The sequence below is a fragment of the Dermacentor andersoni genome, chromosome 1 (genome assembly GCF_023375885.2).
Source record: "Dermacentor andersoni chromosome 1, qqDerAnde1_hic_scaffold, whole genome shotgun sequence".
Lineage (NCBI taxonomy): Eukaryota > Metazoa > Arthropoda > Arachnida > Ixodida > Ixodidae > Dermacentor > Dermacentor andersoni.
This window is the reverse complement of record NC_092814.1, coordinates 113,831,819-113,858,852: the sequence shown is the minus strand read 5'-3', so window position 1 is coordinate 113,858,852 and position 27,034 is coordinate 113,831,819. Positions and strand designations below refer to the sequence as shown.

Below are 27,034 nucleotides of genomic sequence, written 5' to 3'. Positions count from 1 at the left end.
CTGGCGGCCGTACACGCCAACGCATCTGGTGCCGAGTTGCGCAAAATCCTGAGAAAGTGACACTAGTATCACCAAAAGTGTTGACTGAGAATCAAGCAGATGCTTGAAGATTGCTTTGATAAGTGGATACACTGATTGCAAATGCATATGAGTATTGATAGTGATTATCTCGTGATGTAATACACAGTCTTGGATAAAGAAAAAAAAAGTGGGTTTTACTACAATAAAGAAGCACTGCAACAGTCTCTGGAGATGGTAAGTAACTAAACATGCTTAGTAGCTAGATACTGCTGTCATCAACACTGTGTACAGTGAAATTTTTTTATAATAAAATGGGTTATAACAAAGTAATAGAAGTAATGAAATAACTATATTTTCCCTAAAAGCTCCCACAAGAACCTATGCTGTATGCAGAGCATAGTTTGCTAAGTCATAGATGGTGACGTTTAGATCTGTTTTTGTTGGGCAACTATACAGGGCGTTAGAATATGGCTTCCACTAAAGCGTTCCTTTTTTATTTAGCTTGTTGGGCAATGAGAGCAGCATTCCGGGCAAGTTGGTAATCCATCGCTTAAATGATATTGCGCGACATAAAAACGACACGGACGTGAAAGAAGACGACACGCCAAGCGCAAACTTTCAACTAAGTTTATTGTGCCACTGCGTCATTTTATACATGGCAGGCAATGTAGATCGCGCATGCGCTTACAAGGAAATGAAGTGCGAAGTCATGTAACATGGTTACGTGTCATGTGACGCCACGTCCAAGTAACGTAATTCTTTTTCTGTGAGAGCCAGAGACGGGAAGCTAACACACGCATCACCCAATTTCGCGATCATCTGCGCTTCAGACATCTCACGGATGAGCTGCGTTCTGCCACGGGAAACAATCGTGCATTGATCCTCAAGAGGCTTGCACCCATGATCGCGACAGTGGATCGCCAAGAAACCACCTGAGCCATTTTTTACATTGTTGCTGTGTTCGCGGAGCCGATCATTGAGGCAACGCCCAGTTTGTCCGATATATTTCTTCCCACATGAAAGCGGGAGGTTGTACACCACCCGGTGCACACACTCGACAAACTTTTTTCGGTGATGCTTTCTGCACTTATCGGAAGGGACGGCATTTGGATCAGTCAGCCTGCAAAGCTTGCCGAGCTTGTCTGGAGCAGGAAAAACAACTCTTACGTTCGCCCTTTGGGCAATCTTTTTCAAGTTGTGGGATATCCCGCGCATGTATGGTATGACACTTACTTTAGGGCGTATGCCAGGAGGGGAATCGGCAACTGACTTCTGCGTGCTGGATCGCGCTTCTCTTAAGATGCGTTCCGCGACAGACACTAGCACCACCCTAGGATATCCAGCCAGGGACAACCGTAAAGTTTGCGCTGCTAAGCTTGCGTCCACAACATGACAGCAAGACTTGCTAAGGGCATTCTTGAAGCACAAACTGATGATGGCCCGCTTAACAAGCTTAGAATGTGCGGACGTATACGGCAGAAGTGGTTTGTTGGCTCGCGGCTCATACGACCAACACGTGTGGCTGTCCTGAAAGTTCAGGCGAAGATCAAGAAAACGAAGAGACCTATCTACCGGCATCTCATGAGTAGTTTGAAGGGGGACTAAGCACTTCTGAAACATTTCTAACGCTTTCTTAGTTTCCAGAATGAAGGCATCAGAAGAGCAGTCAATGAAAATTAAAAAGTCATCAACGTATCTAAATGTTTTAAAAACTGCAGTGCCTTGCACTTGTAAAGAAATGTCACGGTCTAAACAGGATAAAAACAAGTCACTAAGAATGGGAGCAATGCAAGAGCCAATACAAACTCCGCTCTTCTGCAAAAAACATTGGTTATACCAAGTGACAAAGGTGGAATTAAGATAAATCTGTAAAAGTTCTAAAAATTGACTGCAAGACATGCCGGCCTCATTCTGGAAGGAAACAGCACCATACTTATCAATACATTGCTCGACACAGGACAGTACGCTTCTATGCGGCAAGGAATAATAAAGATCCTTTACATCGATAGAAAACGCCTGAAGACCACGGTCAGAATGTGACTTCAAAAAATCAATCACAGTATCTGAGCTCTTAACGAGGAAAGGGTCGCTGACAGGCAGAAGGCCCAACGTTTTGGCACTGAAGAAAACTTGTAGATGATCTCGCTTGCTGTTTTCAAAGGCCTTGTTTTCAAACGCATAAACCCGGTGTTCCGTTACGGGTTATTGTGTCAGAAATCGATACTTGGCAAAAGCTGTTGGGGGTGTTTTTACAACAAAAGTTGGGCCTTCTGCCTGTCAGCATTACGTTACTTGGACGCGGCGTCACATGACACGTAACCATGTTACATGACTTCGCACTTCATTTCCTTGTAAGCGCATGCGCGATCTACGTTGCCTGCCATGTATAAAATGACGCAGTGGCACAATAAACTTAGTTGAAAGTTTGCGCTTGGTGTGTCGTCTTCTTTCACGTCCGTGTCGTTTTTATGTCGCGCAATATCATTTAAGCAATTGTTGGGCAACTATACAGGGCGTTAGAATATGGCTTCCACTAAAGCGTTCCTTTTTTATTTAGCTTCACTGAGACAGTATGTTGCGATATCGCAACACCTTGCAAGAAGTTAGGTAAGACAATATAAACAAAATACAGAGTAATACAAAATATAAAAAATTCATACCATGTCATAGGTATAAAGAAGTTTCCAAGATTTCATGTTTTTCCTCTGCAGGCAATGCACAGCATGCTCTAGGCAGTACAAGATGTCATCTTCCATGCTCACAACCTGCACAAATGATTTCTTTACTGGTACGTCATATTTTCAATGTTTTCATAAAATACCGTATCTACTCGCACAATGATTGTACTTTTCTGTAAAAAAAATTTCCACAAATCCAGGGCTGTGATCATCACGCGGGTTAAATTTCCCGCGAGAAGAAAAAATTTTTTTTCATCCCGCAACAACAGGTGAACAACCAGGCGGCTGCAGCTGTAACAAGCGGACATCCATGTTTGATCTCTCGTGGAATCACCCATTACATTCTACCGGTACTAACATGTGAGGCACAACCTTGGAGGTTACCAAAGAAGTTTAAGAAGGACTTCACAATGAGCAACGGAACGAAAAATGTTAGCCGTAACGTTAAGAAAAAGGAAGAGATTGGGGTGGATCAGAGAGAAAATGGGGGTAGCTGATATTCTAGTTGATATGAGAAGAAAAAAATGGACCTGGCCAGGCCACTGGTGGTCTATTACGAGTTACACAATCGGTTTCAAGCTAAGGGAAGCACAGTCAAGGACGGGAGAAAATTAATTGGGGGATGAAATTAAGAAATTTGCGAGCACAACTTGGAATTAGCTAGCACAAGACAAGGGTAATTGGAGACCACTGGGAGAAACTTTCAACCTGCAGTTGGACATAAAAAACTAGACATGATCATGCTAGTGTACAGCTTTACGTCCGAAGCCGCACTAAAATTTGCACACATACAAAGGCTCCATCTCAAGGATGGAGGCTTAGTACCGTTACTGAAGTTGACATTATGCAATACAAGCGCTAGGCAATGGGACACGAGACGAAGGCAACACATGGGGCTGAACTAACAATTGAAGTTTTGTTTTGATGTGTGTCTGAATAGATATTCACAACAGTATAGAAATAGACAAAGATTTGTTTTGATACTGCTGAAAACATTTAGACAGATGCATATCATAATACAAAGCTTCAGTTATAGTACAGACTTCGCCTTGTGTCCCATCCCTTAGCAATGGTATTGCATAATGAAAAAACAACAAACCCAACACAATGTGAAGTTGACAGCTACCTAATTAACAGAGACGAGATATTTGAGTAAGTTTTGAATAAGGACGGAAACACGTACCATGGAGACATGACAGCTGATGCGGCAAAAGTCACACTCGTGATTGTCAGGTCGTAGCCTCGGCCGCTTTGCTTTTCTTGGGTCTGCCGCTTCATCAAAGCGAAGGCGCTCAAATGTCTTCAGACCCATCTCCACAAGCTGGGTACGATACCTTTGTTCGTTTTCACTGCATGCAAAACACAAAAAACATGGCATGCATTTTCCTCCTCTCAAGAGCTTCAATAGCAAAATTTAAAAAGTATTAAACTTGCAATACAAATGCCCGTAGCTCCATAATATGTCCTGGCACAACTATGTGTGAAATTAACCCCTTAACTGCTGTGATAAATTTCAAAAAACATTTTTTTTAAATGTGGAGGATTTAGTAAGGCCTGGATATATTGTGCCAATTTTTTCTAAAAAATTATGATACCAGGAATGCCTATTGCATTTTTACTAGTCTTGTTTAGAAAAAATATACAGCAATGCCATTGTGTATTATTTATTTGTCAAAATTACGAGAAACTGCACGTAATACACATCTGCAAAAATTGTGAAAATTTCACGGTAACTTAACTCTCATAGGCACCAGAGGACGCTCAGTGAGGAGTTTCTTCGTCATTGGCATTAAGGGATTAAACAGCATAAAATAGCAAGGCTAAAGTTTTTTTACATACAGTTTGACGAGGCAGCACATACTATTAAACAGGCTGCCACATACAAGTGCCCACTATTATTCAACCAAAATGAGATCGAAGGTTTACCAAATTAAACGACTGGCATCAACCTGAAAGTAGCATGAAGCTACAAAGAAAAACTTTCAAGGTCGCATGCGCACCGTAAGTACATCTACAACACACGGTCATGGGGCCATTAGGATCTCTAAAAAGACATTTTGACATGCTGTCTTCAGACATTAAATTTTGGTCACATAAGTAAGTTGTTCAACATGTAGGAGCGCACGGAAGTATTTTAAACAAACTGCCCCGCCCACCCCTTAACCAGTTAAGGGCACTAAACAGACACTAAAACAAACACTAAACAGACACTAAAAATAAACACTAAGTTTAGGCTGATCAAAGTATGAGGACACACTTAAAATACCAACTTTCTTGAAAATATTGCATTTTTACCTTTTGTTGTTTTTATGCAACCCCACCACACTTATCTACATATAGAAAAAATAATCATGCCTCTACCTTATGTCATTAAAAAGTTAGACTAAATTGTAATGTACACCCTACTTGGTGAAACTGAAACTGACAAATTTCAGTGTCGCTATTTATTTTACTTTCTTTTTTAGATTAATAATGTGTAAATTAGGTATTATATTTTGCTCACATCAATAATATGATGTAAGAAATGTCCTATAGTTAAACCTCAATATAACGAAGTCGGTAAAATCACCAATTGGCTTCGTTATATCAAATTGCGTTCTATTGAAATTTGAACTTTTATGTGAATAAGCACAGTCGCCGATCAATTTTTCTTACACGGGAAGGGGCCACAGAATTTTCCGAATTATCGGGCACTCGAAAAAAAAGCAACTTTGAACGGGAAAACAATTCATTTTGATGAATTTGGGAGTCGGGAATGAATGATACGGTTTCATACCACTTTGACGATATCTTCACAAAGGCAGTACGAATTAAGCGAAGCCTGCAACGCTTTCACGTGCACCCCGCCCCCGCGGCTGATAGCGTCGCCTGCACTAGGACGACACATCATGAAAAGCGCCGGCAGCGGGGAGCGAATACTTCGTCTGCCTCTCGCTACAACGGGTCACCAAAACTCAAGATTACGCAACCTTCAATACTAAACGCGCGGGAAGACAGCTTACATGGTGCCACGCAGTCTCGGCACGCCCGCTCTTTGCATACGTGGCAGATTACCTCTAAAGCAGGGTGCGCGGCTGGGCATGCGCTCACCTGCACTTACAGCCATGCGCAGCCACAATCGAGAGGCGCGTCAGAGATCACCACGCGTGCCAACTTACACCCCCCGCCCCTCGAGCGCACTTGATCACATTACAGCGAGCACGCTCCCCTCCCGCTCTTTCCCTTTGCTCGTGCGGGATGGCGGCACTCCTGAAGCCATTACCTTGTCTGACCCTTGCACTTTCACTCGCACCTAACCTAAAACACAAAGTGCGCGGGGCGCGATAGGCAATTATCGCACTTGGACTTTATGCAGAACATGATGCGACTCGACTTTGGCAGTCGCTCTTATCACGCCGTGGGCCATTTGAGAGGTGCGTTTGCAAGAACCTGCTTGTAATTCAATCATTTGACCGTCTGCCTCCGTGGAAGTTTCCATTTATTGTCTCATCCTTTCTATGCGACAGAAGCGAAATTTCATTACACTGAAACCGCATACAAATACACTTTGTTATATTGAAAATATAGTTATATTGAAAATATTGTTATATTGAAGTTCGTTATATTGAGGTTTAACTGTATTTTGTTAAATGTTATGCTTCAAGCTCGCATAAGGAGGCTCTTCAATGGCCTGATTAGGCAAGACCAATAGAAAATGTTTGCATTCCAGAAGTGCTGGAATTCAAGGCGGATGAAAGCATTCATTGTTCAGCAGTGGAGATAAGCAAAAAACACCTAGGGTATGGGTGGAAAAAAAAAGGAGGGAAGAGAGTGGTATAACTGGAGTCGTTACGGGCACAGGTAACTCTACAGTACCGAGATAGAAGTTTTAATGATGAAAGAAAACATCAAGGAAAGATAGGCAAGATGCTCGACGGCGATAGATGTAGCAAAGCCTGATTAGATCAAGTAGGATAGGTGACTATTTTTCGCCTCCCTGTTCCAAGGGAACAAATATAAAAATCATAATTATCAATTGGCCAAGGAACCTGCCAATTCTCAAGTTTATGTTCTTTGATGTAAACGTTTACGTTTACGTTCTGTCTGCCACTTTAACAGCAGAAATTATGTAACTCAAAGTTTTGTGGCAAATCAGAATAAATCGAAAGTCCAGTTTTTTTGTAACCTCTCCATTATGACACCAAAAATAGCTGCACTTTTGTTTTCTGTTATTCTGAAGTGATAAATCCATTCAGAAATATGGCTGTATACAAAGAGGGAACACAACATACGCCAAGTGCATGAAAAATATTTTGTGGAGGTTCAGAGAGAAACAACCATGTCACAATGACAGCTTAGGCACAACTTTCACACAAGTAAATTACATGTATATCATGGGACATAGGAAAATTTTAACCGGAGATGACAGCTTAACATGTGGTTAATTGCCATAACAGTAAGGAGAGACTGCACGCCAGGTAACACACAGCCAATGTAACAACAGTACCTTGCACCAATGGTATGCACACTGCTCAGAACCACATCAGGACTGACCTTGCGTGCTCAAACTGTAAGAAACGCTATAATGCAACAGCAGTGCAAGGATCACCATGTAATGTAACCTGCTAGTTACAAAACATATAATTTCCGTGATTGTCATACTTGATGGTTATCACTTTATTTGCACTAACATTAAGTCTTTACACACTTGCTTAAGGGGGGCATATCTTGGCTTGGCACAGCACCAAATAGATACGTACTTCCTTTATTAAAGCAAGACGAGACTGTTACCTGATAGCATGCTTATATTTCAGCAAAAATTTTACCATTTTCTTGTCCTGCTTATTTTTTGTGTGCATCCTCAGCTAATCCTAGAAGCTAGAGCATAAACCGCCAGCAGACTTCAAAATTTCACAAGAATAAATATACCAATTAATATGTTTCCAATATGTGGACCAATGCAATACGTAAAGCTCTAAACAGGAGAATGCATTTCATGGCACATCCCGAGTCTGTATTTCTTGGAACTAGCACTATGCACAAAATTCCTAGTAAAAAATGTGCTTTCAGTACTGGTGACTTCAATTTTACAATTCCAACATGGCCACTAAAGTAAATATAACATAATTTGTGGACTTCAGTTAAATTAGCAATTGCATTGACAATCCATCGTACAAATCATGTCTGCCAATGCTTGATCAGTAAAAATTACCATCTTATCTTGAATATTTTATTTTTTAATAAACGGAGAGTCTTTACAGAAGCATGCAGTGGTACATAGCCAAAGAAAATGCATGTAATTTTGGCTCTATTGTATTCTTATACTGCAAGATGTGGGCATACCAGAAATCTTATAAGGCGAAGATTTTACTTAGATCATAACAGAACCTGCGTAACGCACCACATTTTTCGAAGCAGTGGAAGGGTCCAACGACAGGTCTCTAGGCTCTCTCGAAGTTCAGTCGCAATTCCCAAGATCAATTTCTCAAAGGAGAATGTCGGTGGTTCACAGCTCGCTTTCATGTGCTGCACACAATAAAGGATGACACTGCTATACTAAGGCAATTTCACAACATGATTAAATGTAGCAAAACCACACAAGGTGAAATGCCATACCAGTGGTATGGCAGTATAGGACACAATATATATAATACCAGATAATATTCCAGAAATAAGCAATGCATGTAAAATAAGGCCATGCAACTGAAATTAACAAATTTCAGTTGCATGGCCTTAAGTGAAAGCTTACCAAAAGGCGTAAAGGCAATGGGAGCAATACGAGTACTACCCAGTCAGAAGCACCTAACAGAAAAGGTTGTTCTGCAGCAGACTTTCCCTTATACCATCAGTTAAAAGGGGCCAGGACACCAAATTCTTTAGCTTGAATGATGCAGTGCATGTTAAACTGAACATGTCCAACAGCAAGTTAGCAAAATTTCAGCTCATTCGGTTCAATAAAACATTTAGATTTGATTTCATATTATATATATATATATATATATATATATATATATATATTGCAGCTGAATTGTACAGCAGTTTGGCAACACTCACAGGTGAAGAAATGAAGTTCATTCTGTGGGGTCAATGTGTTTAGTATTTGCATGCGTGTCTCGGAGGTTAGCCCAGGATAGTTTCCGCAGCCATTCTCGCATTACCACGAGAATGAAAGAATTGCCCTCCACTGCAGGCACAATATAAGGGAAACACCTTTTCTACTCCATTGGGTGCTAGAGCATGTGGAGCACGGAGAATTTCTGCTGGAGTGGCATGTGCCTTGTCGGCATGGTGCAGCTATTGTTTCGGAGCAGACGGCACAGCAGGGGCCCGAACTTGACTTCACACCAGCCATGCCAAAATAGCACTGTTGTAGATAAGAGGGGGCTTAGATGCAGCAATTTCAAACTGCTTGTAGCCACGAGCAAAAGTAGTGTGCGTTGCTGCATATGACAGAAAAGGCATAGGTGTGCGTCATCTAATATGATGTAACATTAGGTCTCTTACCTTTATGTGGCAAAATATGACATATATATTACACGGAAAACATTGTATACCTGAACCCACTTACTAGGGCACAAGCGGAGCGACACGTTTTCTGCGACATGGTCACTACGAACAACTTGCTCTTGTGACTATAGCAGTGTGTCTCATATGGGCAGCATAAAGAAGATCAAATAATATGCAATTTCACGAAACTTTACGTCCACAAGTTTAATTATGACATTTGAAGTAGTTATACAGTATAAAATGCTGCAAGTGAAACAGAGTTGAATCTTGATGATATAAATCTATCCGGATGGCGAAAAAATTCATATAAGCCAAGAATGTAAAAAATCTGAAAGTTATAGGTGGGAGGGCGGGTGCTGCAATGAAATAGCCGCATTACTCCAAATTTCGGATTCACCCCCCCCCCCCCCCCCCCACACACACACACACACGTTCTGAAGACTTTACCTTATCTCATGGCGAAATATTTGGAAGGAATACGCAGCAGAAGTCGAGAAAATTGCACTTTCGTAGTGCGTTGTCTTCAAAATCGGGAAGAAAATCGGGCTTTGGGAGGTGCTATTGCACCGCTGATCGTGTGACCCTGGCTCTCCGTTGACCTAGCAGCACCATCTTGGTATCTCCATAAACACAACATCAGAGATTCTGACAGCCACAGTGCCGTATTTCTCGATGCAGAAATAAAAGCAACAAAAGCAGGCGCGAAAAAGGAAAACTAGCATCGTGATTCATTGCTGCAATCACGTGGCACACTCCTACTGGCTGATGTGAATTTTAATCACTGGCAAGCTAGCTTCACGCAAATTTTGGCAGCAGCGAGCTGTCCACTTTGCGTGTTCCAAGGCCGACATTTCAAGATCTGCCTGGTTAACTTGAGTTTCTTTCGTTTCTGCGTCCTAGCTGCTACATGAAGGTGATAAGGATGCATTTTGTGCAACATAAGGGAATCTGTTTGCTTTTCTTTGGGGCAGGGAAGCTACTTCATATCATATTATCTGACAGGTGAAAAGGTAGAAAAGTTTTGAATTGCCATCGAGCACTGAGGACAACACAAGGCGTGTAATACAGAGATAAGGCTACCCATGGAAGCGAATGCCACCGATGTTGCTGACTCAGCAAGACTGGGTCACATGTGATTTCCGTCTCCTAATAAAGTTATAAGGTGTTTGAAAATGGCCGACAAGTTGCATGATACTGCATAAGGCAAAAGCTTTTCTTTCTTTTTTTTTGCAACATTCGAGCACATTGTAAGCTAATGGACTTAGGCCGGGACTTTTGAAAACTTTGTATCAGGCTTGATCGTATCATCGAGATTACATTGTATGCTTGTACTGCAAAACACGCAGAAGGAAACTTGTCCACTACTTTCACAGCTTCATAGCATTGCCCGCTACGTATGAAACAGAGTATAGTGAGGTTCACCTATAACACTCAGACAAGACTCGAAGCAGAAAGCATCAACGTCAAAAAGCATATACAATAAAAGCTCGTTAATTCGCAACTCGTTAATTTGATATTTCGGATAATTCAAAGTAGTCAGGGCAGTCCGTCCAACAATGTATTGAAAGCAATATGTAATGCATCCCGCTAATTCCCACTGAAATCCGCAGCACCGATAATTTAAACTCTGCACCATCATGGATAGAAAGAGTGTGTGCGTGGGAGAAACTTTGGCGACGATCGTCGCCGCACAGCTTTGCTTTTTCCATCTGTGGCCGTCTGTTGCAGGTCGGTTGTCTCCCTCTCTCAAGACCTCCAAGATAAAATCCCCGGACATGGCACTGCATGTTTTTTATTTATTTATTTATTTATTTATTGCAATACCAACGCACCCTACGCTGTATGTGCGAGTGAAAGCGTGCGAGGCGAGCCGTCAATCGTGGCTCAATCTCGCCCGCACGAAAGGGACAAATGCGAAGAGGAAGCAAGCGGTCTTCTCTCCCGCGTGAGGCACCCAATGTTGCGAGGTGCCATGTGGGGTGGGGTGGGGGCGTTTTCTCCGGCTGCAAATGCGCACGTGGATGCGCGCAGTCGCGCGGCCGTTGGGGGCTGGGTCTAGTTGCATCAACGTCCCGTAACTTTGTGCGTGCTGTGTGTTCTCGGCGCTTACTTTGCGCTGAAGCGGTAGACAGCACGAATGTCACTTCACTCGCTGCTGTTGCCGCATTTCCGCATGCCAGCGTTTTGAAAGCGAGTGTCCGTAGTCATCGGGTGTGATGTGTTCATGTTTGCTGTGTGCTTTGGCACCATGCTTAGTATTTTAGTTAGCAAGTGAATGTTTACAAGTTGATGTGGCCGATAAAAGTACTATGCTTACTTCATACAGCTGTCTGCTAATTTGCCATCACAATCGACGCTTCACCTTTCGGGCGAAGCTGCGTCTTTCTTTCTTTTTTTCATGTTGGATCTTCGAGGCTATGCTCTTTATCTACAAGGTGTTCTGCCGAGAAGCACCACCAGGTCATGTCTAACAGGGCAGCCGTGACATTTTATCAGCGCTCACAGTACCAAAAAGCATAGCCTTTGAGATTCGTGGCTATTATTCAAAGGAAAGTTTCACTGGGATACATGTTTGGGCGCCACTTATGTGTACAGTGGAACTCAGCAGCGTGCAAGTGGTGCGTCTACAAAAGTACAATGGAGACCAATGTTGCAGCAGGTTGTGATGCGTTTCGAGAGTTCATTTTAGAGCGTAGTTCTAGTTCCTCCTGTGAGCGTCAGTGAGTGTCGCGTGCGGCCTGTCACGCCACAGCGCTTGCGCTGAGCCAGCCGAAATGCCGTTCCCTCTAGACTTCAACGCGCGCCGTTGGCTGTTCGGAGCATGCACAGAAAGATCCCCAACCCGCGCGCAGCTTTGAACGGCTGCCTGTGACCGTCGCAAAGCGCCGTGGGCACCTTTTTTTTCCGTGCCATGCATTAAGGGTCGGCGCAGTCAGCGCGGCGAATGTGCGGATGGAGCAAGGGCCTAATGGACATCAGGCACATTGGGCCACGTTGGCTGGGTCCGGTTACGTTGGCTGCACCACTGCTTCCGCCTATAGAGGTTCTCACCAACGTGACATAGAGTGTGCGCGCACGCGCTCACACTACGTTGTACTATATATGCGCCTTAACCGAGTTATTTTTTTCTCTGGCTCTCATTAGTTCAAATTTTCTTAGCATCTCTGCGGAATTTGAATTAACGAGCTTTTACTGTATATTACCTGCCTACCGCTTGCTGTGTTAGCAAAGCAATGGTAGGTACAAGAGTGAAGCAAGAGTGAAGCGTTGAACCACTGCCAAAAATGACACAGTGTGATGGCTCTCATCTTTGAAAAGAATGTGCCACTTTTTCATACCCTCAGCACCATGGACGTGAAAATGCTGAGCACTCGAATGATATAGGAATTCACTGCAGAAAATAAAACGCAGTGGCATTTATAAACCACATAATAAGATAATGCGTAGCTTCTTTTATACTTTCCACAAAGAGTAAACAGAAACAAATTTGGGAGTACAATCAACTACAGAATATTTATGTTGATGTTACAACACAGTAACCATTAACAAGACAGTCTTATATTCATTTACATATGTTTCTTTAGTTCACGCAAAATGCCTAGAATAGCACAAAGTGAGCTCCCAATTTTTCAAACCAGAGCAGTGCAGCGGCAAATAAGCCATCACTGTGAGACATAATAATTCTGCGGAAGCCCGCAAGGTGTAGAGAAGTAATTATTAAAGGGAAAATCAGACATCCACCAGTTCGTAGCAATCGCTACAAAGGAAACCCACACAGGTTCCTCGAAAGAAAGGCCTCACAGGTGGGGGGGGAACCAGGACGAATTTTTTTTTCACCTGTGAGGCTTTTCTTTCGAGGAACCCGTGCTGGTTTCCTTTGTAGCAATTGCTACAAACTGGTGGATGTCTGACTTTCCCTTTATTAATTACCTCTCTCTACCTTGCGGGCTTCCGCATAATTATTACGTCAAGCTGTTGCCTTTTGCCTCGAGTTGTTGACAAATTCGACTTCACCCTGCCATCTGCTAGCCGCCCGGTTAGCTCAGATGGCAGAGCGGCTGCCCCGGAAAGGCGGTGGTCCCGGGTTAGAGTCCCGGACCAGGACGAATTTTTCTTCACCTGTGAGGCTTTTTTTTCGAGGAACCCATGTCAGTTTCCTTTGTAGCAATTGCTATGAACTGGTGGATGTCTGATTTTCCCTTTATTAATCTATCACTGTCAATTGCATACATGGATTTGGCGCCAAATGGGCTTTCCCTACCACCTATTATGAGAAAAGTGTGAATCACAATGTGCTTAATTTTTTCGTTGAAAGAAAACACTGGTACTCAAGTACCAAAGTTAGTGAAACATGCAATCTACTGCACATTTTAGAGCACATAAAGCAACACTGCTACTGTTGCTACATTTGGCCCATCGCAGCCAGCGCATTATCTGCTAGCTATGCAACAAACACAGTGTGCGCATTGTAAAACACCTAAACATGCTAAATTTTTCTAGCTTTGTGGCAAAAGTGAAACATGCTTCTAGTGAATTATGAGTTAGGTAAGAAAATGAGTGCCTGTTTTCCCAATATTGTTCTAAAGGAGCACTGCATTCGTGTCATGCTAAAGTTGGATGTACTAAAGTGAATTTTCCTAATCTTCCAGTGTGTCAAATCGGTCCAAACATAGCACCTTGACTAATGAAAAGTTTTGTTTGTTCTTTTGGTGTAGCTCAGCATGTTTGCATGATGTATGAGACTGTAGTTATATTCATTTTATTTCCTGAACAATATGAGTTACTACTTTAAATCAAGCATTAGAATTTAGGCAGAAAAACATTCTTAAGGCCATCTAGTCCTGCAATGTTCCTTTTTCTATTAATTGTCATTGTTATGCTCTTAAATTGTGGTGACTTTTCTTACTGCTCCTTTACAAGCTGCCTGTTGGGCTTCCACTTGAAACAGCACTGCATGTTTTATTAAAGGACATAAATCGGCATTTTTTTTTTTGTTCTAGTGCACATAATTTTTTTCTTGTGAATAAAAAGATATTTAAGTTTCTTTCTTTTTTTGCATGTATACGTGAATACTTGAAGCCCATAATTTGCAAATACCAGTACTTATATTCAATTTTATTAAAAAAAATTACCATTCACAAACAGCTACTGAAAGCCCCAACTTTGGCACTTGAGCTGAGTACACCACATATTTCGAGGCTTGAAAATTACTCGAGAGAGGAAAAGAAAACAGCCAGATTGCAAGGCCCATTTAGTTTTGAAAAGCAGCGCACCCACACTTTAGCCAAAATGTCGAAGTGAATGTCAGTCAAACAAAAGATAGGTTTACCAATTCACTTTCAGGATGTTCAAGGAAAAATAAAGGTATCTAATATGAATACAAGTTGGTTCATGTATAAACAGACTCCTCTCATTCCAATTAGTACAGTTATAAAGGAGGTCAGCTCGTGCATACATGAATATAGCAATAGGCATCTTTAAATGCTAATTTAAAATACAAGATCTCATTACAAGCAACCACACAGCTTGACTCAAGTGAAAATAGTTATTTTTAGGACACTCAATTGAAGTGGCACAGCATCAGTGCCAAACATGAAGTCACAACACTACAGATAACTGATGGCTTCTACTCCCACAAGCACAAAAGAAAAATTCATTAACAACTAGGTGAAAAAAAATGCCACATGAAGCTAATAGTGGTAGTGTTTCATCTAGCTTTCATTATCGCTCTAGCCTAAGGGGTATGATATACAGTAAAACCCCTTTAAACCGTACCCGCCTAAACAGTAGTTTCGTTTTAAAAGTAGTAAAGTCAAATCCCTGACTCAGCGACCATTAAACAGAATGCGTCTTGTACCTGCATAAACCGCACCAGCTTATTGCGTACGTATCGGTTAGCGCGTAGTGTTTCCACTTTTCGTCTTGCAATCACGGCTGTGCGTCGTCCTCATTGGGTGGCCCGTTAGAACAACAGGCCTTAGAGATCAGAACAACGGCCTCCAAGCGCCCTGTGCATTTGCGCATGAAGCCACATCAACATCATTTCGGCGTCGTGCAAGCTAGGACTCGCGTCATGCCAAAGCTCAGATAAAAAATACCGGGTGCTCAGCATAGAAGAAAAATTGGACATCGTTCGTGCTAACGAACGTGGCACGAAGTCAGCGCTGGCACGCGACAGGCATCTACTGTTGACAGGTGTGTGGTGTTTGGAATGCGAAGTTGCGAAAAGATGTCGGCTACGAGGTTCAGCTTTTTGCCATCGTTGCCGAAGTGTCACTGAACGACAATGATTAGGATGACACCGAAAGTGACAGCACGAGCGATTCAGGCCTCACAGTAGCAGAAGCTGCATGTTACGTCAGTGTCATGAATGCAATTGTATCAACGAGAACAGCACCTGCAATGAAAAAGACGCCCCGCGACTTCTGCAGCGCTGCCATGCCCGTGCATGGAGAATATGCAATGGCAATGAGGAATCTGCCATGTGAGCGTTTGCCGAGAAGACGGGGCTGGCTGAAAACGTGGCTCGCAGTTTCAGCAAGTTTGAGGCCGCTGTCGTCGCTGCTAGGCCACCACGACATCAAACGAAAATGAAAATAGCAGACTTTCGTCGTGCGAAGTGAATAAATATTGCATGTTTTTGCCCTTTCATCGCACTCTGTCCGAGTTTTGTTTTTGACAGGTAAGTGGGCAATCTCATGCTATTTTGGTTAAGCAGTACTACCGTTTAGTACGCACTTTTTCTAAGCTTTGACCAACTATGGTTTAACGAGGTCTCACTGTACTACCACTGTAAACACAATGACCTTGGGTCACAACCATGACATTTAAGCATTGTACAACCTGAAAAACATTATATTCGGCACAATAATGCCTTTGGTGTCATTTGTAGAACAATAGTTTCTGTGACTAAGCATACTCACTTGAAGATTTGAACATTACTAACTCTCATAAAAAATTGTACTACAAAATTTAGCACTCCAATCCCCGTCCCTGGACTTAAATATTGCTCTAAACATTCGCTCTAATTTTCATTACAATTGAGGAAGCGGTTCAAGTTCACTTACGTGGGTAGTGTGCCCCCTCAAAATAAAAAGAAGAGACAGCATCCACACTTACTGGCAAATATTGCTGCTACATTATAAAGCATAAACATACTGCTATAGAGCACAAATGCACTGACATTCAATACGACTGCTCATGGGAAGATCTTGCTCATTCCCATGCTCAGTGATGTTGTTTACATGCATTTCTCCGAAAATTACAGCATACGCATCTATTCTTATTACAGGGCCCTCAAATACACTGCCCATGAAGCCTCGTGTACAATGCAAACTGCATCCAACCTGCACTATTCCACCCTTCCTCCCTCCTTTATAACTTGCCTGAGCTTTCAGAAGACAACCCCTCAAATGCTGTCATGCAGCCTGCAGAGAGCCATATGATAATATTTTGACCCCACACCTGACTTGAGTTTCAGTCCCATGATGTAAGGCATTTATAGCGTAACTTCAACAATCACTGCTAAGATGCAGTGAAATGACAAAGCCTGTTCGTGCCACTTCGATAACAGCTGTGATTTGCGGGTTAAACCACTCCCAACACAACTTTGACAATATATAGCATGTAATGCCCCTAACAGTTATGTGCATGCTTATCTAATGCCATAAGTTTTAAAAATATTACCTCATGCCAACACCAAGTATGCACGCTTCCTTAAAAAGGCAGAAAAAAAATCACTGTATTCAAATTAGCAATGTACAGTGGTCACTGAACGCACAACCCGCATCACCCACCTCGAAGCATTCTGCTGCCTGGAGTAACCAGTCTTGGGTGGCAAAATAGACAGACTCAGACACAGAGTAGCCACATGCAATGGTGGAGGTGAAGGCGCCTGGAAAAATGACCACGAACTGCCCCTTCTCCTGGACCAAACGGCTCAAGGGGCAGCCATGTTCCACAAGTTGAGGAGGAGGCACCTATCGCAAAGAAGAAAAAAATGTGTCTACAGTGATGCAGGATGCAGGTTTGGCTAGTTCATTGGACATACTGTATTTACACAATTGTAAGTTGACTCGAATGTAAGTCGGCCCCCCCTCCCCCCATATCGCGGGACAGAAAAAAAAAAAAAGAAAGAAAGAAGAAGAGAGCATACCTGAGGACGCATTCGATAACGAAAATTTATTAGTAGCTGACACGGTCACTGGACTACTCGTCTTCACTAGTGCTGCCATCGTCATCATTGATACGGTTCCACAGCGCGTCGTTGTCCCGCGAAATTTCACATTTGGCAAACGACCGCACCACGACATATTGTAGAACAGCAGCCTACGCCGAATGCACCTAACCACACGCAGCCGTCAGGGAGGCTCTTTTGACAGGTCCGGTTGGCGTGATTTCGCGGCCTTCTGCCGCCAACCACTCGCACTCATGGAAGAGCAGGTCCTTAAAAGGCGAAGATCTGGGCTTGTTTCATGACCATGTTGCACTTCACTGGCAGGGACCGATCACACATTTCAGTGACGTACGCTGCAAGCTTAGCCTACAGCTCCGGAAAGCGTCCAGACTTCGGCACGTGGGAAATTCCTCACTTGCCGTCACAGGTGAAAATTTCGCTTCCCTGCAGTCGCCACTCTCGCACCACATGTTCAGAAACATCGAACTAGCAGCCCGCTGCGCAGTGATTTGTTTCTTCGGCGTAAAGGATGGCAGCCCTCTTGAACGCTGCTGTGAACGAGTGCCGAATAATTAGTGGGCCTGGAGCACTCATGACAACTGAGGAAGCATATAAGTAGCACGTAGCTGGCAGTCAAGTGGAACACGTCAAACCAATGCCTTTCGTCAAACTATTGGCAGCAAGGAGTTACGGAGTCGCCATCTGTCGGAAGCGTCTCCCTTGCATAGTATGAGGGATCACGTGGCGAGCTCTCCGTAGGTTTCGCTTACGGCACTCAATAAAAACACCACGCGGCAGCCCTCCTGGACATTTATGTAGGTACTCTCAAAACGAGGGAAGCTTTTGACTGTCGATATAATATATCTTGGGCAAACTGAAAGCACAGAATCATTTACAGACGCTATCTCTGTACCAAATACGTACTGCGAACGCCACTACGCGCGGTCGCCGCGATGGAGTCTCCCGAACCGGCTTCTTGCGTGAAAGGTCGGCAACTGCTGAGTGCAAACTATGTGAAATATGTTCTTATAGTGGGTTGTCTGTATAACCAAATGGTGCATAACAGAACGAAGCCTCAATGCGGCAGCTATCGCATGGGTTCACGGCGACCGACTGCGCATCTGCATGCATGTCTGCACACAATGTTTTGCTTTCGCTGTGAGCGCATTTTCGCACCGTGCCGTGAGCTTTAGGCCGCAGCATATGAGCATTTCCCAGTACACCAGCAACCATTGTTGCGTGGACGCTATCAGAACTGTTCAAAAATAATTTCGTCATAGGGACTTCGATGCCTACGGCGACTGTGATGTGCTGTCGCGACAATTCAATCTTTGTTTTCTAAATTCTTGGACATTTCAATATTATTTCTCAAGTTGCGTCGCACTGTCTGTTTAACGGTCTTCTCAGTGTGCGATTTCTCCATGCTTCTTCTTCGTAATCCAGTGCATTAATTCATAACACAAACATGACCATATGCCATGCCTTTTTAATGCACTTCTTACCGCTCCCTTTCCATTCTAGTGAACTTGCCAGAATCTAGTATCAACAAGTTCATAGACCTAATAAAGCGTCATGACAGTAGCCGGGCAGCGGGCGCAGGTGAGCGTCTCAGTGCGCGTTTTCTGCTACTCATCGAACATCGCGCAGTCCCGGCGCTGTAGCAGAAATCTTCCTCGCGTGTGTGCTTGCTGCATACGCGAGCTGTAGCCGATGTCTGTCTGCCGGTTCTAAATTTCGCCAGCCAAGCTTCACGCAGCTTCTTGCCCAGCGGCTAAGTGTGAATAAGGCTCACACCGGGCTCAGTTGCGTACGTCCGGCACTGTGGCACCAAGCAGTAGCCTACCGTAAAAACCGGAATATAGGTCGAACTTTTTTTCATAATACCATTGCGAAAAGTCGACCCTCGTCTTATATACCGAACATTGGTGGAAAAGCTACGAAAGTCTTGCAACAATGGGCGGACGAAGTAAACAGTCGTCATCGCCATCAGCAGCAGCGCGGCGTGACGACATTGTGGCACCGCTATTTTGCGTTTCTATTGTCACAGAGTTATATTGGTTAAAGGCTGCTTTTTCACATTTTTTTTCAAAATGAGTGGGAGCCGACAGTAATTCACCGTCGCCTTCAAGAAAAAGGTGACTGAGTACGCGGAAGCCCTCGGCAACCTGGCGGAACAGCGCTAATTTGGCATATCCGAAAAGAGCTGTCGGTACTGGCAGAGGCAGAAGCAGCGTATTACAACGTGCAGTAACCGAAAGAAAACATCATTTCGTGGGCAGTCCGCAGTGGACCGCAGAACTGGAAGACAAGGTTGCGGAGTTCGTCCGGGAGCTGCGTGTAAGATCGCTGCCGGTGACTGCCGAATGCATCTGTGTGAAAGCGGTAGAGATCGCGCGCGCCTCTGGACTGGGCAGCGAGAAGCACTCGTCATCCGACTCTAGTTTGGACGACTCTGATCAAAGGCGTTGCTCTGATTCGGAGTAGCGCTTGCACACCTCGTGCCCTTCTGTGTACTGTACACCCGGCCAATATTCAACAGTATTGCGCGACCATCAACCCGTGTGTTTGTCAGCACCTTATCATCATGACACGGAGCAGCGAAATAGCGAAAGTAAGCGCACGTGTACACCTGCGCGTATCTCGTTTGTTTCACCACTCAGCGCCATTAATAAGGTGCTGACAAGCACGCAGGTCGATGGTCGCGTGATACAGTTAAAAACTTGGCCAAGTGCACATGCGAGCAGCATTTAAATAAATACTGTCACCATTGTGCAACCGGCTGAGTCGCATTTGTTCCAAGGTAAGGGTGTCTTTCGGTACTTTTGCCACTGAAAAAAATGTTTTTCATTTTTAGAATTCGTTAGTTCGGGGGACCGACCTATATTCCGGTCCGACCTATAGTCTGGTTTTTACGGTACCATGCTGCACGCCTCCAAAGGCAGCCACTACCTATTATAGTAGTTTCAGATGTTGTCAAGCAGACACCCAAGACGGAAAAGCCACACCACTTAATCAGAACCGCGGTGCAGGTGCGACTTTAAACTTTCATTTTCAGCTCGCTTCGGAGCTTCTGAAGCAGCCGACGCGGCCGCTGTGTCCACGTGATCTCTCATGCCACGTAACGCCAACGGTGGTGCCAGCTTTTTTAGTGGTGGAGCTTGAGGCCAATAAAGAAAGCTAAGCGCAACGGGCAATGAGAAACCCGCGAGCAGTGTCTGCTCTTCCATGAACTACCGATACTCCCCGCAAGCGCCGCCATTCCGAGGGTGCCGCCATGAATGGAACAGCAGCGCTTCCATCTACTATCGACACCCCCTCATGAGTGTTGTGTGCACTGTAAAACTCTCAAAAATGTTGAAAAACCCTTCCGGAAAGCGAACAAACACGCAGGATAGAGAAAGCTACGGGTAGGGCCATAGAGCAAACATAAAATTGTAACTATGTTGTAGCTCCCGTTGGTCTCGCTTTTTTGGCGGTGCCATGTTTTGGTTTCGATTGTAAGTTGACCCCCCAACTTCAGATTTTCAAATTTAAAAAAAGTGGTCGACTTACAAACATGTAAATTTGGTACTTACTGAACAGCATGAAAGTAAAACTTGGACACCAGAGGAGAGAAGGGATGAAACACAGCACTGACAAACAAGAACTATGAGAAAAATTAAGCAAAGCCAATGATCTAACTGACACTCGGGATACAAAAGAGGAAGAAGAAAAAGATGGTTCTTCAGATGAGTAGATAACCACAGCTGTGGGTGTCAGATTGGAGCGAAGGGAAGCACTAGAGATTATGACATGACCCCTTGTGGTAGCTTTTAGCGAGGGCTTCAGGCCAACCTGAAGCTTGTATGCGAACCAGCCTGCAAGCTGTGTGTGGACCCCAACTCCCCTTGTATGGAGCAGTCCTGGACCTTACTACTGTCATATCCAAAAGGTGTCACTGCAACTGTCATGTCCAAAAGGTGTCGCTCACTACTGCCATATCCAAAAAGCCAGAGCAAAGGCTGGGGTCATTGCGGTATCAACATCAAATGATATTCCACTGAGTCAACGTGGAAATTGAGATGCTGACCATTTCGGCACTCTTACAAAAGGCACTCCTTCGGCGTGCCTCTGGTTCACCCCAGCGACTTGCCCATGACATCACTGTGAAGCCATCTTCGGAGGCATGTGTCATTCAAGGTGTGGGCTAATTGCCGAAAAAGGGGTACGTGCATATTCAGCAAGCTGCCCAAACCAACTGCATCCGAGAGGCTGCAAATTACTAATGCCAAGTGTAGTGCATTATGCCAACCCATAAAACCCACTGTGGTTGCTTAGTGGCTATGGTTTTGGGCTGTTAAGCACGAGGTCGCGGGATTGAATCCCGCCACAGCGGCAGCATTTCGATGGGGGCGAAATGCGAAAGCACCAGTGTACTTAGATTTAGGTGCACATTAAAGAACCCGAGGTGGTCCAAACTCTCGGAGCCCCTCACTACGGCGTGCCTGATAATCAGATTGTGGTTTTGGCACATAAAAACCAATAATTTACATGCCAACCCAAGAAGCCAATCAAGAAGTGACAGGGAATTTTCGGGAGGGGCTTTCCTTCTGGTGGCATGTGTTGTTCACCTCTTCCTGTCACTGCAGGAACAATGTGTCAGAGGTACTTGCTTCCCACTGTCCACGATCATCTAAGGGGTGGCGTGTGTGTGTTGTGTGGACCTTCTCCTCCTCAGAGACAGAGTTCTGTGACATCTACATGACCACCGGATAGGCCAATCAGGACATGAACTGCTTCCCTAGCAAGTGACTTAGGAAAAACGGATGGGATTTAAGGAGCCATCTTGCATGCTGGCACGTGTGCACTTCCAGAAAGCAGACATGTGCTCCTGCAGAATGATGTAGCGTGCTCAGATAGAACGATGTAGAAGTGTTCCCATAACAATGTAGCTGTGGGCTACAATGTTATCATGTACTGCGCTCTGTATTTCTGCCAGTACAAGTAATTTTTATTCTTGTAAAAAAGTTTGCCTTTAATTCTATGTAAATAAAGCTGTTTAGTTTCTCCATCCTCCCGACCTACCTTGTAACTGGTCACCAAGTTAGCAACTCTTGCCAAGAAAATTAGGACGACGCTGTGGGCCAGCTTAGCATCAATGTGAAGGGTAGTGAAGGCCAGCTACCCGTTTTGAGATGCACCAGCAGCATAGCCTAGAGCACAACCCTCTATGTAATGCCCAACTCCGAAACCACGACACCCAAATTTTACCCTATGCGGAGCTTGACTTCAGATGAAAAGTGATGTACAATTTCTTTGCACTACATAGTAAGTGTTTAGTGTGTATAATACAGCACTATTTAATGTATGCAATGGTTCACATTTCAGCAAAATTGCAAATTGTTTACTTGGCACCTTAGCAAAGAAGAGAGAGAGTAGGAGAGGGGGAGAGAGCATGATGCATATGAGGCGAGATCACACACAGTGCATTCGTGGGCCTTTCGAACTCTGATGATGTGCTCGGTGGGCAAGTATGGCAAATGTCCTTGCCCTAGTTGTAATGGTACAAGCGACAATTTTCCACATTGAAAATAATCTTAGCATAGCTGTGAGTTTCTCTTCCTTTTTAAAGCATGCGATTACATTTTCATTTAGCTCTTCTTATCTGAATGCTGAATAGCAGTAGTAACATGGACAAGCTCATCGTGTCACACTGTCCGGGACACTTTTTATAATGGCAGTCTGTCATGATATAAGCAGCAGTGACACCAGTGTAGGGGTATGCTCAACAAATTTCGATCAAAGAAAAGCTTGTTGTGTCTCTTATACTCACAGGATTATCGATCACCGTGGGTTCGGGATTAGTGAGCCATAGGGTTGCACTAGCCATCACCTTGTAAAATCTAGCACACTGCTGCATGCGTTAAGCACCAAAAGAGCACTGAGCGCTGTGCCGAAAGAAACACTGTATTGCCCTAAGTTGACGAAGACAGGTTTATTTGCCTGCACAAACATTTCACAAACACCCTGTCCCAAGCGGCAGCTGACGTGGCCCTATGGTTTGCTAAGCCCAAACCCATGGTGGTCGGTATTCCTGTGACTATATGACAACACCACAAACTAAATGAAAAAGCTTGATGCAGTTCAAGGAAAGCACCAGAATCTAAGCACATATCAATCATTCCAACAGTTGTTCAATTCAAAATTGAAACAAGGAGGAAGAATTGCTTCTGTAGCTGAAGTTGACAGATATCTGCACACCTTGTAACAGGCAAGGTCACAGGCACAGCTCAGTGCTACTTATGGGTTTGTTGCAAAAGACAGCCACAATGCACAAGCCGAAAATAGCTAAGAAGTTGCAGTTAACCACAGTCCAACCAATAGCGGTTCCCGCATTTTATTTCTGTAGCATTGCTGAGAGTGCCAAGACAGCCTGAAGCTCACTCAGGCAGGTTCCCCACTTACAGAACATCTTCATGGCTTTAGTTCATTGAGAAGTCAACCAATTTGTTTCCAATAGTAAGGAATTATCTTTTTACCTGGCTGCTCTTGTGTGCTTTTTCCAAAGACTCATCAACAACCATCCAGTTGTAACTCCAGCCAAAAGAGCACCAGTATAGCTAAGAACTTTACAAGAACAAAATAGGAAACAAGCATTATCATCTGTATATTAAGATTATTGCAGACGCCTGTTATGCCAGGCTTTTCATTTTCCTGACCATAGTAATTTATCACAGATGGCCCCCGATTCCAATACTACTTGCACACAAAAATCCCAATAAGCAATAAGCTAACAAAGATCTGCCAAACATTTTTTCATTATATACTTTAGAGCACACACTGGAATCAAAAAGTTGAAGAACACCCTTAATACATCTGCCCACCAAATGCCAGTGGCAAAATACATTGGCCTTCGATATATTTTCCGCAAGAGCTTCCCTTAAACTCGAAGGAAAAAAACGAAGTGGATATCAATGTATTTCACAGTATGTTTTGGCAACAGATATGTCAAAACTGCTGCTAGACTTGTTATTCTTGCAATATTAACCTTTTGCAAGTAATGACAGGCTTTGATGGCCCTTTTCCCCAAATTGTGAGGGCTCAGAGAGGAAAAAAAGTGAAAGCATGACTCGTGGCTCTTTGGCACAGTGTAAGAATATTATGAGAGGTGTGTGAACGGCGGCACTTCACCTTGCTGAGAGCACGTCGACAACTTGCATGTGTTTCAGCCATCCTCAGAGGGGTGGCGTTATACGGTTAGGGGCCACCAGCTCGTTCTAAAGGGTGTAGCCACATCGACATCATATCATCGTTCGCATTCGTCGCATGCAGTTGCGAGTACTTCTGTGCGTTGTGCTGGTAAACGTGTGTTGCTTTTGCACGGTTTCTTGTGGTATTATAGTTTTGTCAACCTGTTCACCCATTTCTATGACAATCGAAACAAGCGTGAACGTGACCAAACCAACCAAACCAAACATGCATGAGCGAGAGCTGATACGAGCAGACGATAGTACGAAACGAGCGATCAGGCGGGTCTTCATAACACCAGTTTCCCGTAAGCACGTCAAGGAAGGGGCCGCCTCACTGGTCTCAGCCGTTCGACGTTCGCGTCTCGTTTGCCAATGGTCCCAAGCATACAGTTTATGATCCCAAGATGAGCTCGCCATCTTACAGAAACTGCTTGAAGCGCACGCAAAACCGGTATGCTGGGACGGGCACCTCTCATAATATTCTTATACCGTGCTCTTTGGCCAGGCTACCTACATGGGATCACCTTGACTCTCACTATGTACATAATGGGAGCAGGATATTCTAATCACAACAGATATAAGTGGCCTCAAATGCAGAGAAAATTTTACTTTATGACAAATCTCACATCAGAATAAAAACAGTGACTTTTCAGACCCCAAGCTGGCACTAAAGGTAAGGCAGGTCTAAAGGTAAGGCAGAGCTAGGTCTTGGAAAAAAAAATTTATTCTTTGAGATACGTTGCTGAAAACTTGTACCTATTTGTAATGTTATGTGCGTATTTGAAATATACAGTACATTTTTGTTTCGTCTCTGCTGGTTTTAATTTTATGCAAGCTTCCTTTATTTACCTTCCGCAGAGATTTGCAAAATATCTGTTCCTGATATTTCGCTAAACTGAGTACATAGAAAGCTCTTCGCCACTAAAACTTGGGACAAAAGGGCAATAAAATGGACAAGTCTTCAATGCAATAACATACTTTCAACTGAAAATGTAGACCATCTGACGCTTATGTGTGCATGCTTGTGAATACTGTGTGGATTGGGATGTCTACTGTTTATGTACAGTCAACCACAAAATTTTACAGAACACGAGATATGAGAAAAAGCTGAATATCTGTGCAGCCTCACAACGCAATCTAGTATTCACATTTACAGCCTCTACCAGCACATGTGAACAACAGTGCAATTTTCGGTTTCACTGACTACTGTTACAGACTGCTCGGAAATAGAATAGAATGCATTCGTGCACGTGTGTGAGGAGTGAACAGGGTTTATTCAGAAAAGCTGGGCTCTGTGAAAGAACTGTTGGAGTGCATGAAGGTTGAAGAGGGAAGAGATCAAATGTGAAAAGAGTTGAGAATAGTGTTATGCCAATGGCTGCTGGTGGGGTGAGTACAGGATTCATTTAGCATAAATCTGCCCAGGTCCATTAGGAGATAATTACGTGCAGTGATCTATTCGGGCACATAAAGAAACACACCTGGTCTTAACATGCACCTTCCATGCAGTGACTTGCCAGCACTGAGCTCTTATTTTTGCAGCAAAAGTGCAAGAGAACCAGCACTAATCTCCTTGAGCTACAGATGTTTGCAGGGATGATGATGATGAAAAACTTTATTTATCCCTCTTTAAAGGGAAGGGGGCAATGGAAAAGAGAGTGGGGGGAGGAACTACTTGAAGTAGGCCTCCTTTATCCTCTCAGCCCACTCCAGGATGGCCTCCTGAAGATCGGGCCTGGAGCTACGCAAGGCAGCCTCCCACTGCTCCTCCCCAGATATTAACTGCTTGAAGAAAGGGGGAAGGGGGTGCTTAGGGCGTGCATGCTGTAAAAAGCTCGAGCACTGCAACTAACCTTCACTGTAAGGCTACCATTACCATAGTTCCCAAGAAACTTTCCCCTTTCACTTCTTCCCTTCCCACATACTATCCTGTGAATTCATCTGGCTTAGCCTCTTACTCAGTACATACACACACACATAAAAAAAAAGAAAATCACCATTCCTGCAACTGTGACTTCGTTTTTCTATGGGTGTTAGGTGTGATCTTTTATTTATTGCTAGGGTTACTCATCTGTAGCAGCCTTTTCTGATCAATGAAGGTTTCAAGGTATTCAGGGTATACTGGAAAAAACTTTACACATAAAAACATGCAGAACACATGGTATCTATGGCAGTTCATCTAATGGTGCGAAAAACAAACTAATCAATACTTTGAGATATGCAAGCTCAATTTTAAAAGAGCGTGCTGCACATGATCAAAAGAGCAACAATAACTGCCAATAAACTTAAACAAACTGCACATCACAAGGCTAGTCTTACCATGGCACAGTCTGAAGGCAGCCAGATAACACTGTCCTTGCAAACCTGTGGCATTATCTCCTTCATTGCTGCACGAAACCGGTCTGAGCTATGTGCAGGAACACTGTACCTGCACGAAGAAAACA

At 43.8% G+C, this 27,034-nt stretch overlaps 2 protein-coding genes across 3 annotated transcripts in view; one reads left to right on the top strand and one right to left on the bottom strand.

Moving 5' to 3' along the window:
• Positions 1–27,034, top strand: part of LOC126545717 (uncharacterized) — a 502,749-nt gene that overhangs the window by 52,930 nt on the left and 422,785 nt on the right. The window lies entirely within an intron of this gene.
• The window catches only part of LOC126545694 (uncharacterized), a 125,400-nt gene that overhangs the window by 11,922 nt on the left and 86,444 nt on the right, over positions 1–27,034 (bottom strand). For both annotated transcript variants that reach the window (XM_050193638.3, XM_055061922.2), the window contains 5 exons: positions 26,910–27,018; positions 16,982–17,164; positions 8,080–8,204; positions 3,883–4,048; positions 2,682–2,786 (listed from right to left, as the gene is read on the bottom strand). In XM_050193638.3, coding sequence (XP_050049595.1) covers positions 2,682–2,786; positions 3,883–4,048; positions 8,080–8,204; positions 16,982–17,164; positions 26,910–27,018 — 688 coding nt within the window. The remainder of the gene's footprint in view (positions 1–2,681; positions 2,787–3,882; positions 4,049–8,079; positions 8,205–16,981; positions 17,165–26,909; positions 27,019–27,034) is intronic.